The sequence below is a fragment of the Podarcis muralis genome, chromosome 13 (assembly GCF_964188315.1).
Source record: "Podarcis muralis chromosome 13, rPodMur119.hap1.1, whole genome shotgun sequence".
NCBI lineage: Eukaryota > Metazoa > Chordata > Lepidosauria > Squamata > Lacertidae > Podarcis > Podarcis muralis.
The window spans coordinates 38631178-38644259 of record NC_135667.1 but is presented as its reverse complement, the minus strand read 5'-3'; the positions used below and the strand labels follow the sequence as shown (position 1 = coordinate 38644259).

At 44.1% G+C, this 13082-nt stretch overlaps 1 protein-coding gene across 2 annotated transcripts in view; it reads right to left on the bottom strand.

Annotated features, from left to right (window-relative positions):
* LOC114581722 (RNA binding protein fox-1 homolog 1-like) overlaps positions 1 to 2364 on the bottom strand; it is a 43103-nt gene extending 40739 nt beyond the window's left edge. The window contains exon 1 of one of the 2 annotated variants that reach the window (XM_028702198.2): positions 2206 to 2364. In XM_028702198.2, the coding sequence (XP_028558031.2) occupies positions 2206 to 2292 (87 nt within the window). In that variant the 5' untranslated portion in view covers positions 2293 to 2364. The remainder of the gene's footprint in view (positions 1 to 2205) is intronic. The other variant, XM_028702197.2, reaches the window with a different exon arrangement.
* Positions 2365 to 13082: the final 10718 nt, after the last annotated feature.

The following is a 13082-nucleotide window of genomic DNA, read 5'->3' as shown; positions in this document are numbered from 1 at the left end:
ATAAAAGAAAATAAACTTGGGAGTTTAAACTTCTTTCACATGTGGTGGACATGCAGAAAAAGTTAAAGAATATTGGGAGATGATATATAATGAGATGAAAAAATTGTTTAAAACAATGTGCCCCCCAAAAAACAGGCATTCCTGCTAGGAACGACAACAGCGGCTCGGATATTGTTAGCCCAAAAATGGAGGGTGAATGAGGTCCCTAGTAAGGAGGATTGGCAACTTAATATGATAGAATATGTAGAGTTAGCAGAATAAGAGAGCAAGAAGAACAGGTATTTAAAGAGGGGTGGAATTTTATTTTATTTTTAGTAAGTACACAGTTGAAAACGCTGGCAGTATTAAGGTAAATTCAGCTTTATGGGCTAATAGCCGTAAATAAATAAATAAATAAATAAAAGGTAAATTCAGCAACTTAACATATTTAAAAGGGATGTAAAATGGGGTAATGATTTAGATGGATATACAAGAATATGCAGGAATTATGGGTAAATTAAAAGAACCTTGGAAGGAGAAGGAGGGAATGTATGTGTATCATGAAAGATGTTCATGTGGAAATGTAAAACCTGAAAACCTCAATAAAAATTATCTAAGAAAATAAACTGGGAGTTCGGCTGCACTGTTCAGCAGATGAGGGTCACAGAGAGAAACTGTCAGCCACAAATCATTCTGCAGGAACCTCAGCTTTGTCATTTTGGCCACGCACCTTTAAATCCTTTGTCCCTTGTGCACCAACGTTCATAATGCACACAAAAATCAAAAACACAGAGGGGAAAGAAGTAGCGAAAATATGGAAGCTGTGTCATTCCTCTCAGTGTGCAAAATACAGAGGGCCTGCCCAGCAGTTCATGTAGTTGCTGAGGGCAGCCATGTTGTTAAGGGCACCAGTGAAGTAGCTCAAAGTTCATGTGGTTGCACCTCAGCATAACCATGTGGAATCTTAAGGAGCACCACCCATGTGGTGAAACCAACCAGGTGTCAAAATATCTTTTACTAGGCCTGCAAATGCCACTTCATTTGCTCCGTAAAATTATTATTATTATTATTATTATTATTATTATTATTATTATTATTATTCACACGTGTCCCACCTTTCTTCCAATATATTCAGCCTGAGCAGGTATAAAGTCTCTGGCTGCTTACTACACACCACACATTTAAAGCACATTTGCCCCCCAAAGAATCCAGGGTTCTGGGAATTGTAGCTCTGTAAACTACAGTTCCCAGGATTAGTGTGGGGGGGGGGAGCTTTAAATGTATGCTCTGTACCCAGCCTATGAGGGAGATTAGAGCATTCATGTTAACCTGTGTATTGTTTCCTACAAGAATACAGTGGTACCTCGGTTTACGAACTTAATCCGTTCCAGAAGTCTGTTCTTAAACCAAAACCATTCTTAAACCGAGGTGCGCTTTCCCTAATGGGGCCTCGCCTCCCGCTGCCGGTGCCCTTCCACCATTCGGATTCTGTTCTTAGACCGAGGTAAAGTTCACAAACCAGGACACTACTTCCAGTTTTGCGGAGTTCGTAAACAGAATCGTTTGTAAACAGGGCTGTTCTTAAACTGAGGCACCACTGTACCAGAAATGACCCTTCACTCAGAAGGACTCAGATATGGCATGACATTATAAAGAACCTGGAAGCCACCGTCAGCTTAGGGGGCTTAAAGGCTTGTGGACATAACCAGAAGGCAGTGAGCCCCCAAGAGAGAGCCAGTTGCCAGAGTTTGTCCCTTCTCTTTATTCACATGTAAGGTCTTCCTCTCCTTTCGGATTTATCTGGCTGCGTCCACCAAAGTCAGAGGCTGTTTTATGACACCACCATTTTAAACCGGCACATAATTTAAATCCGCGGAGACTTCTCCCATTAGGTTTGCAGGGCCTTCCCGCTGACAGAGTCCATCTGCTCTACAGAACCCACGGAATCAGGTACAAAATGGACTGATCTCCGCGTTTCCCACCGGAGCCATGAATCTCTCTCCCCTTACAAGGAAAGGACTTTCTCTCTCTTTCTCTGAGCAATTCTGTAAAAATAACTCGCCGGGAACGAAGGGATTTATCGTTGCGGGAGACTTTATCAGCTGTCCCCCCTCAAGACCACCAGCCAGCCGCAGCTGGGCCCTGTCAATGACACAAATCTTGCTCCCTTTCTCTCTCACACACAAACACACTTGCATGCATAGATAGGAAGGCAAACATTCGTACCTGAACCAGCCCGGAGTAACACTGGGGTGCCGGCGGGTAGACAGGCAGGCTGTAGGGGTGCAAAACCACAGCTGGAGGGGAGAGCATGGCACATAATAAAGTCAGGGCCCAACCACCCAGTCCCAAAAGGAGTCAAAAGCACCTCTGTCCAAACGGCTTTGGCACCAGCTGAGGGAGTGCTGAGTGGCAGATGGGACGGTGCCATTGAGAGACGCCAACAGCTGTTGAGAACACAAGCTCCCGTCACAAACTGCCTGGGCAAAAAGGATCTGCCCTGGGATACGGTCTCGCCAGGGACGTGCAATTTTACGAGGCACAAAGTCAACACGAGGTACGGAGGCAAACATGGCCTTTCCATTTATGTGTCGCTCAGCCACGCCGATGCTGCAAGTGCCACTTGATTTGTCAAGTTTTGGAGGGGTTGCTTATGGGTCATTTGTACAGCGGTACCCCAGGTTAAGTACTTAATTCGTTCGGGAGGTCCGTCCTTAACCTGAAACTGCTCTTAACCTGAAGCACCACTTTAGCTAATGGGGCCTCCTGCTGCTGCCGTGCCACCGCAGCGCAATTTCTGTTCTCCTCCTGAAGCAAAGTTCTTAACCTGAAGCACTATTTCTGGGTTAGCGGAGTCTATAACCTGAAGCGTATGTAACCTGGAGCGTATGTAACCTGAGGTACCACTGTATTGGGATGTTTTGGGATATGCTGGACACTGTAGAACAGGGGTCAGCAAACGTTTTCAGCAGCACTGTCCCTCAGACCTTGTGGGGGGCAGTAATATATTTTGAAGGGGAAAAAATGAACAAATTCCCATGCCCCACAAATAACCCAGAGATGCATTTTTAAATAAAAGGACACATTCTACTCATGTAAAAACATGCTGAATCCCAGACCGTTAGCAGGCCGGATTTAGAAGGCTATTGGACCGGACCCGGACCCCAGGCCTTAGTTTGCTTACCCATGCCTTAGGCCAGGGGTCGGCAAACTTTTTCAGCAGGGAGCCAGTCCAATGTCCCTCAGACCTTGTGGGGGGCAGGACTATATTTTTTGGGGGGAAATAATGAACGAATTCCTATTCCCCACAAATAACCCAGAGATGCATTTTAAATTAAAGGACATATTCTACTCATGTAAAAACACGCTGATTCCCGGACCGTCCGCGGGCCGGATTGAGAAGGCGATTGGGCCAGTTCCGCCCCCCGGGCCTTAGTTTGCCTACCCATGCTGTAGAACCTATTCTTTTCGACTGTCCACTGTATAACCAGCTACGTAAACACATGTTACCCTTCCCACTTTGGGTAGTTTAACACCATGGCACAATGATAATATCAGATTCTACCTGTGTGATGTTAACCTGGAGGTAATTGCAAGGGTGGCTGAGTTTCTGTCAATAGTATCTCTTAGAGTGGCACTGTTTAGCAGGAAGACACTCCAATGAAAACTCCTGTTACTATATAGCTTATACGGCTGTTTCTTTGTATATATGTTTTTAGAAATTGTACAGTCAAACCTTGGTTGTCAAACTTAATCCGTTCCGGAAGCCCGTTCAGCTTCCGAAACGTTTGACAACTGAGGTGTGGCTTCCGATTGGCTGCAGGAGCTTCCTGCACTCAAGCGGAAGCCGCATCGGACGTTGGGCTTCCAAAAAATGTTTGAAAAATGGAGCATTTCATCATTTGGGAGCTGAAACGTTTCAAAACAGAGGCGTTCAGGATACGAGGTTTCACCATACAGTGGTACCTCAGGTTAAGTACTTAATTCGTTCCAGAGGTCCATTCTTAACCTGAAACTGTTCTTAACCTGAAGCACCACTTTAGCTAATGGGGCCTCCTGCTGCAACCGTGTGATTTCTGTGCTCATCCTGAAGCAAAGTTCTTAACCTGAAGCACTATTTCTGGGTAAGCAGAGTCTGTAACCTGAAGCGTATGTAACCTGAAGCATATGTAACCCGAGGTACCACTGTATTTGGATGTTTTAAGATTGTCTTTATCTGTAATGCCTATTAAAGGCTTGGAGGAAGAAAGGAAGGAAGGGAGGAAGGATTGGGATTCATTTGCAGTTTGTAGTAGTAGTAGTAGTAGTAGTAGTAATTTATTTATACCCCGCCCATCTGGCTGGGTTTCCCCAGCCATTCTGGATGGCTTCCACTGAATATTTAAAACAGTACAGCATCGGACATTAAAAACTTCTCTAAACAGTTGTTTTTTAAAAGTAAAATAGTTTATTGCCTTTACATCTGCTGGGAGGGTGTTCCACAAGGCATGATTCAGACAACATACCCTCCAACATTTCTCCAATGAAAATAGGGTCCTATTCCATGGTGGTGGTGGTGATAATTTTATTATTTATACCCCTCCCATCTGACTGGGTTGTCCCAGCCACTCTGGGCGGCTTCCAACATGTATAAAAACATAATAGAACATTAAACATTTAAAAACTTCCCTATACAGGGCTGCCTTCAGTTGTCTTCTAAAGGTTGTCTAGTTACTTATCTCCTTGGCTCAGGAGTCACATGAAATTAGGGTTGCAATACATCTGTAATTTCCCAAACCTATTCTGGTGTAAATCTGCAAAAATGTCTCGACATATAGCAGCCTATGTTGGCAGAGCCACTTTTGCCGCTTTTCCATAAAAATAGGTAAAAAATTGCCTTTTTTGTAATTTTCCCAAAAAAGCTTAACATCTTTGCCAAAAAAGCTTGAAATATGGCAGCCCTACATAAGTCCATACCCTCCAACGTTTCTCCGATGAAAATAGGGACACTTGAAAATGCTTAAGGGCCTCCAATTCCAACGTAAGCCTCAGACTCTTGCATAAATGTCAGCCTTTGAAATCACTGGGACACACAGCTCAATTCTTTTTGTTTTATTTATTTATAGAATTATTTATAGACCACCCTTCATACAAAGTATCATGGTGCTGTACAACAAAACTGAAGTTCAAAAAGCATAAAATAGAAAATAATACAGAATGATTCTACAAATGAACCTCTATTCGGAAGACCGCTGTGCTCAGTAGGGCTTACTATACCTCTGAGTGGGAATTTGATTCAGTTAGCATTTAAAACCGAATCTATCAAATCTGCACTTTCCAAAACATCATGAGAACTGAAACACAGCCCTCCTTAAAAATTGAAAATACTAATGCCAATTTTGTGATGCACTTCTCCAAGTAACCAAAGTTGACAAAAAATCATACATTAGGGGAGAATGTGCGTTAAAAAAATGAATAGATTAGTCACTGAAATATATTATATTAGGGGAAATTTCTTGCAAAGACATGTACATTAGTCAAAACTGCATGTAAAAAAATGCGTTTTAAGGGAAATCCACACTAAAATGCTAGCAAATTTTCATGAGTATCTACAAAAAATATATATCAACAAATTGCTGCAGAATGTTTCTTCAGTGGCTCCCCATGTGTGGAATGATTTCCTTAGAGAAGCATACCTGGCGCCTTCATTACATATATTTAGGTGAGAAGCGAGAACGTTTCTCTAAACCAGGCCTTTGGATGACTAAACAATCTATGGCCTTTAAAAGTGTGTTTGTGGGAGGCAGGTTATAGGTTTGTATTTCTGTTCTTCTGTTATGCATTGTATGGTATCTTTTTGTATTTTTATATGCCCTGCGATCTTTGGATGAAGGGCGGTCTACAAATTTAATAAATACAAATAAATAAAAAATAAATAACTGTGGAGAACCAGTTTTAAGATTGGGGCGGAAATTTAAATATACCTTCTTGAAGAAACCAGAGGCCTTTCTCCTGGGCATGGTCAGCCAATTGGTATTAAAGAAGGATAGAACTTTTTTTATGTATGCAACAACAGCAGCAAAAATACTCATCGCGAAATATTGGAAGACACAAGATTTACCCACCAGGGAAGAATGGCAGATGAAGTTGATGGACTATATGGAACTGGCGGAAATGACTGGCAGAATCCGAGACCAGGGAGAAGAGTTGGTGGAAGAAGACTGGAAAAAGTTTAAAGACTATTTACAGAAATATTGTAAAATTAATGAATGTTAGAAGAATGTTGGAATGAAGTTATATGGCTTTAGTAGAAAGGTTATAAGTATAAGTATAAGTATTTATAAGTATAAATAGATTAATAGAACATTAAAGGAAAAAATAAGGTTAGTTTGTGTTAAGATAATTATAGGTTAGAAAACAGGGGAAGATGGAAAGGAATTGCTGAAATAATAAACAGAAGTGGAATACAAAAAGGGAGGTGTGAGGAGGTCGTTGAAATATGTGAAAGAAAGATAAGATATTGAATTTTTCTTCTTTTTTTGATGTAGAATCATAGAATCATAAAATCATAGAGTTGGAAGAGACCACAAGGGCCATCGAGTCCAACCCCCTGCCAAGCAGGAAACACCATCAGAGCACTCCTGACATATGGTTGTCAAGCCTCTGCTTAAAGACCTCCAAAGACGGAGACTCCACCACACTCCTTGGCAGCAAATTCCACTGTCGAACAGCTCTTACTGTCAGGAAGTTCTTCCTAATGTTTAGGTGGAATCTTCTTTCTTGTAGTTTGGATCCATTGCTCCGTGTTCGCTTCTCTGGAGCAGCAGAAAAGAACCTTTCTCCCTCCTCTATGTGACATCCTTTTATATATTTGAACATGGCTATCATATCACCCGAACATGGCTATCATATCACCCTTGTGTTTTTAATTGTTTTTGTTTTGTCTTGTTAGTTTAATGTTTTAGTGTTATGTAGTGTTTTGTATTGTAATGTACTGTTTTTTCTTTGTGTTTTTTTTTTGTAGTGTTTAAATTGTTGTAAAAGTAATAAATATTATTAATTTTAAAAAAAAGAAAATGAGAAGCTGAGTGAACTGACCTTGGCACCTTTATCCCATAAACCCAAAATACTGGTGTCCGTGTGTTTTATTATCCAAGAAATGGAGGGCGCCATGCAAGTGGAATAGGCTCTTGCAGAAGATGACGGATTCCCCTTTGTTGGTGGCTTCTAAGCAGAGGCTGGAAAAGTCACCTCTCATGGGTCCTTTAGGAGCAGATTCCCCACATAAAGTGGGGGCAGCGTTGGACAAGATGACGTCTAAAGTCCTTTCCAACTCATTGATTCTACCCCACCCTTTTATTTATTTTTAGTCCATCTCCTCATTATATATATACCTTCCCACTCTAAAATCTGGTGACGAAAATCTTCCATCTGGCATGCTGGCAGCCACTGCTGAATATGCTTCTTTGCACTCCTGGGAGATCTGGGGGCTTGTTTGCTTCTTTTGAAAGAGAACAGTTAAGGCTTTCCCCTCCCTCTCCACAAGCTTTCCATTATTCTTATCTGCTTTATCGCTGCTGCTTTAATGCCAGGTCTGGGGTTTGTTACTGTTGTTTTATTTGCTGTTTTATCACTGCCTGATTTTATCTGTATTGTTAATTGCACCCCGTTTGGGAAGCTGTTGGAGTGAAAAAGCAGGCTAAAAATTGCCTAAAACAAACAAGCCATTCAGGACAGCTAACACCGTAATAGCTGTACAAGGGTTTCCACTTTTTCTTTTAAGAGATCTTTGTATCTAACCCTTTGTTCCACTCTCCAGGTGGTGGTGAAATGTGTGGCCAGGAAATCAATCAGCACGACTCTCTGCTGCCACCTCAAGTCTAACACGGATACTAATAAGTTCATAAGAAAGCAAAGGAAGCTGTCCTCTCTTTTTGGAGGGTCAAGCAAAATGTCAAAAAATAATGAGCAAGGCTTCGGGTTCTTCCTCATGCTGGGTGCTAAGCAGGGCAAGGAGAGAGAAAAATATGGTGATGTTGAAGTCACAGGCAGGCATAGGCAAACTCCGCCCTCCAGCTGTTTTGGGACTACAACTCCCATGATCCCTAGCTAAGAGGACCAGTGGTCAGGGATGATGGGAATTGTAGTCCCCAAAAAAACCCAGAGGGCAGAGTTTGCCTATGCCTGCCACAGAGTCGTCACAGTCTTAATAAAGGTAAAGGTAAAGGGACCCCTGACCATTAGGTCCAGTCGTGGCCGACTCTGGGGTTGCGGCGCTCATCTCACTTTATTGGCCGAGGGAGCGTACAGCTTCCGGGTCATGTGGCCAGCATGACTAAGCTGCTTCTGGCGAACCAGAGCAGTGCACGGAAACGCTGTTTACCTTCCCACCGGAGCGGTACCTATTTATCTACTTGCACTTTGACGTGCTTTCGAACTGCTAGGTGGGCAGGAGCAGGGACCAAGCAATGGGAGCTCACCCCGTCACGGGCATTCAAACCGCCGACCTTCTGATCCTAGCCTCTGTGGTTTAACCCACAGCACCACCCGTGTCCCTTCTGCACAGTCTTAATAATGGAGACTAAAAATGCAGAGTTCATGGCTGACGTCAACCAGATGTCTCTGTCCTTCTCTGCCCCTTCTAGTCCGAAGACTGAAGATCTCTACAGCTAGCAGACCCTCCAAGTGTCCCTATTTTCCAGGAGGCAGTCCCAGATGCACAGAAGCCATCCCAGTTTCTAATTGACCCCAGAATGTCCCGCTTTCCCTTAGGATGTCCCTGTTTTCATCGGAGAAATGTTGGAGGGTATGAGGCCTACCTGTTTCTCTTACTTGCTTGCAGGAGAAGGCAGCTTTACTGCTTCATCGGTGAAAGGTTTTGTTTTTTGTCTTTTTGTGTTTTGTTTTACCGGCTGCAGGCGACCCTGACAAGAGTGGCTGCGCATGCAAAGTCCCTCCTTCCCCCAATACCCCATGGCCCACATTTGCCAGTACCCAAGGCCCACTTTTGCGAGGTGCAGAGCAAGACAAACTAGCAACACAGGTCTCCGGAGAAGACCAAAGAGCCTTGAGGACCTAAAGAAACTCCAGTTTGTTTGGTCCTTCTTGTTACCAGCCTGGGGGCCCGGTTCTGCGAAGAGGTTAAGACACTAACAGCGTTATTCGCCTTTCTTTTGACCTGGTAAGAAACACTGAATGTGTGCAACTTGCTACCCACCTGCTGCTGACCCCACCAGCATCACCACACCAATCAAAACACCCAGGTACTCCAAGTGACCCTTTCATAAATAGGGGAAATTTCTGTTTCTTGATACTTGTGGCTGGAAAAATCCCTCTCAGTTTTGTTCATTTTGCCTTCTGGGGAAGATACGATATACGATATATCTTTATTGTCACTGTCCCATGCAGGACAATGAAATTGAAAAACTACATAAAACTACATAAAAACTACATAAAACATTCAAAACCCCCTAAAAACTCTAAAACCACATTTTAAAATACACTATACTATAGAACCCCCTTATGCTGCGTTTAGAACCAGAATTGCATTTGCATAGAAATTGTTTCTCAGGCGGCTAGTCCTGGCCTTTATAACCCTATACCTTCTTCCAGAAGGCAGAAGCTAAAAGAGATCATTTCCTTTTTCAAAAACGACGACCACGAGTGTTAAGTTGTGGGCAAACATATCAGACAACACAGCAATTCTTCAAACAGCTCTTCTTTATTCAGATGCCAGAACAGAACTAAACTGAGGGGCTCAGTCAGCCTGCTTATATAGAGCTCCAGAACAATGTAACTGTTGCCATTTTCTAAAACTATCCAATCACTGAACGTCACTTTTCGATCCTTCATTTGCATAACTATCTACAGTATCCCCCTGCTGGCCCAGGGTGAGAACATCAGTACATAACAACGAGCATTCATTCAAGTTAGTCAAGAATCCAACCTTCTGTGTTTTCAAAAAGTTAAGCAGCTGATGGAAGAGGGCAGACATACCTTGGCCTCTCAACATTCGCCACATGTAAATTGGTGCATAGGGACACAGATCTGCTCCCTTCCACCATGATAGAGGAACATGTAAATTTGCGGGTTCTGTGTTTCCCATTTTTCCCATCTTAAATTCAGTTCTCCACATCAATTTGCCTTTTTTAAAAAAGAAAAACCTTCATGAAACTTCAGAAGCAGTTTCATACGAATTTCTCTTTATACCACTGCATGCAATTTTGACTAATATACAATTTTTTTAATTTGCCGCACAGCTTGGGGCAATAATGCTTTTTAGATGTTACTTTCACGAACAGATGCATTTTCATGTGACCTGATTCTGTGTATTTGTGTGCACATTACTTGGCTGGGGAACCGCATTGCAAACTTTGGAAAACCACACATTGTGAAGGACGGTCATGTTTCAAATTACATCTTGTTTTGAAAACGGTGAATGAGGTGGGTTCGCCTTTAAATGAGAACGGAATGAAATTACCCTGCCCCCTCGCCAGCCATAGCCATCTGTCCCCAATTCTAACATATTGCTGGATGTTAGAACTGTAGCGTTTTGCAATTACGTGTATAAACAGATTCAGCGAGTGATTAAAGTGTTCCTATATTAGGATGCAGTTATGGTCACCTTAACTGCATTAGGGACGCGGGTGGCGCTGTGGGTTAAACCTCAGCGCCTAGGACTTGCCGATCGCATGGTCGGCGGTTCGAATCCCTGCGGCGGAGTGCGCTCCCGTTGTTCAGTCCCAGCGCCTGCCAACCTAGCAGTTCGAAAGCACCCCTGGGTGCAAGTAGATAAATAGGGACCGCTTACTAGCGGGAAGGTAAACGGCGTTTCCGTGTGCGGCTCTGGCTCGCCAGAGCAGCGATGTCACGCTGGCCACGTGACCCGGAAGTGTCTGTGGACAGCGCTGGCTCCCGGCCTATAGAGTGAGATGAGCGCACAACCCCAGAGTCTGTCAAGACTGGCCCGTACGGGCAGGGGTACCTTTACCTTTACCTTTTATGGTCACCTTGCTCCTACACAACACAGGAGGAGGAAGGGCAGAAGAGGCTACCGCAGAATCATGGAATCGTTGAGTTGGAAAGGGACTCTGAGGGTCATTAGTCCAACCCCCGGCAATGCAGCCCACAGCCGTCCCTGGGTGAGCTCAAACCACCAACCTTCTGCTTAACAACCAGATCCACTGACCCACTGCACCACAACAGAGTTGGAAGCGCCCTCATAGAGCCTTAAGTGGCGAGATGGGAACATACAGTCATATGTGGTGGGATTGTCCATTAGTTAATGAATTTTGGAAGCAGATTGGTATACAAATATCGGGAATTGTGAGTAGGAAGGTGGGAATATCTAAATTAATGGTTCTTATTAGTCTGAGTAGTACCGAGTTAAAAACAAAAGAGGAATGTAAATGGGTAAAATTGATGGTAACTGCAGCCAGATAGGTGATAGCGAGTAATTGGAAAAATGCAGAAGAGTTAGGGGTGAACCAATGGAGGAAAAACTGAATATTATTATAATTTTAGAATATCTAACTGCAAAGATACACAGAATGAAAGGGTTTAAGGTCAGTGAGAAAGAGGAAGTTTGGTTTGAGAAGATATTGAATTATTTGGGTAGGTTTGAACAATTTGGGGCAATTAAAATGTTAAAAGTTAAATAAACCTTGTGGATGGAGTAGTGTTAACGTATATAAAATTGTACATATGGTTGATTTGAAGATGTTATTATTGATGATGTATGCCCAATGTACCAGCCGCATGGGGGGTTTTCACAGTTTGTGTTTTGGGTGTTGGTAAAAAAAAATAATGGGACGCGGGTGACGCATGGGACGCGGGTGGCGCTGTGGGTAAAAGCCTCAGTGCTTAGGGCTTGCCGATCGAAAGGTCGGCGGTTCGAATCCCCGCGGTGGGGTGCGCTCCCGCTGCTCGGTCCCAGCGCCTGCCAACCTAGCAGTTCGAAAGCACCCCCGGGTGCAAGTAGATAAATAGGGACCGCTTACTGGCGGGAAGGTAAACGGCGTTTCCGTGTGTGGCTCTGGCTCGCCAGAGCAGCGATGTCACGCTGGCCACGTGACCCGGAAGTGTCTCCGGACAGCGCTGGCCCCCGGCCTCTTGAGTGAGATGGGCGCACAACCCTAGAGTCTGTCAAGACTGGCCCGTACGGGCAGGGGTACCTTTACCTTTACCTAAAAAAAAAAAAAAAATTAAAACATTTTTTTTAAAAAGTGGGGAAACTCTGGCCCCTCACACCAAATTTGGCCAGTGAGGCTGTCCCAGGCAAGGCAGGCCCTCTCACCAGGCACTCAACATAAAGCGTGGAACTCTCACAAACCCAAACCCGGGTCTAAGCGGAATGGAAACCCCCGTTAGAGCAAAGTTCCCTCCCCGCCGCCTTTCCATTTCAGAAGCAGTTTCAGCACAAAACCCCTTCCTCCACCGGCAAGGGGCTTGCACTAAATCCTACCAAAACCGAGGGATTAAAGTGAGTTTGGACTTCAAAGCAGCTCAGAGGCAGCAAAATAAAAAGTGTCTTCGCTTTCGCAGCTGTTTCAAGGCAAAACCTCTTTGGGACTTCAAAGCACCAAATCCCCTGATGCCACCAGGCGATTGATAGGCAGTGGAAGGGGGGAGCCTCATAAATATCTGGCCTGTGACCCCAAAAAGGTCCCCATCCTTATTGGGGGCCATCCAGTTGAACCTCCTCCTGGACATATAGCTGCCCAGACTTTGCCAAAACACCTCCAGACACCCCTCTTGTTTCACTGTAAAACTGCTCTTCCCAGTTAAGAGCATTTCTCCCAATGGTCATTCAAAATCTGCACTGCTGTAACTTAAGCCCATAAGATCTAGGCCACATTCATGCCAGGATACCCTCCAAGCATCACGATTTTCCGGGGACAATCTCGTAATTGCACAGCCTCTGCTGCCAGCCTCCTCCCTTGGGAAGGTTGTAACAGCTGCTGGAGAGCAGGCGAGGAGAAGACTGAGAAATGTCCCTATTTTCACCTGAGGAATGTTGGAAGATATGGCCCTACATTTGTGAGATGTAGTTTGTTCAAGGTGCTTAAGAGTTGTTAGGACGCGGGTGGCGCTGTGGTCTAAACCACAGAGGCTAGGGCTTGCCG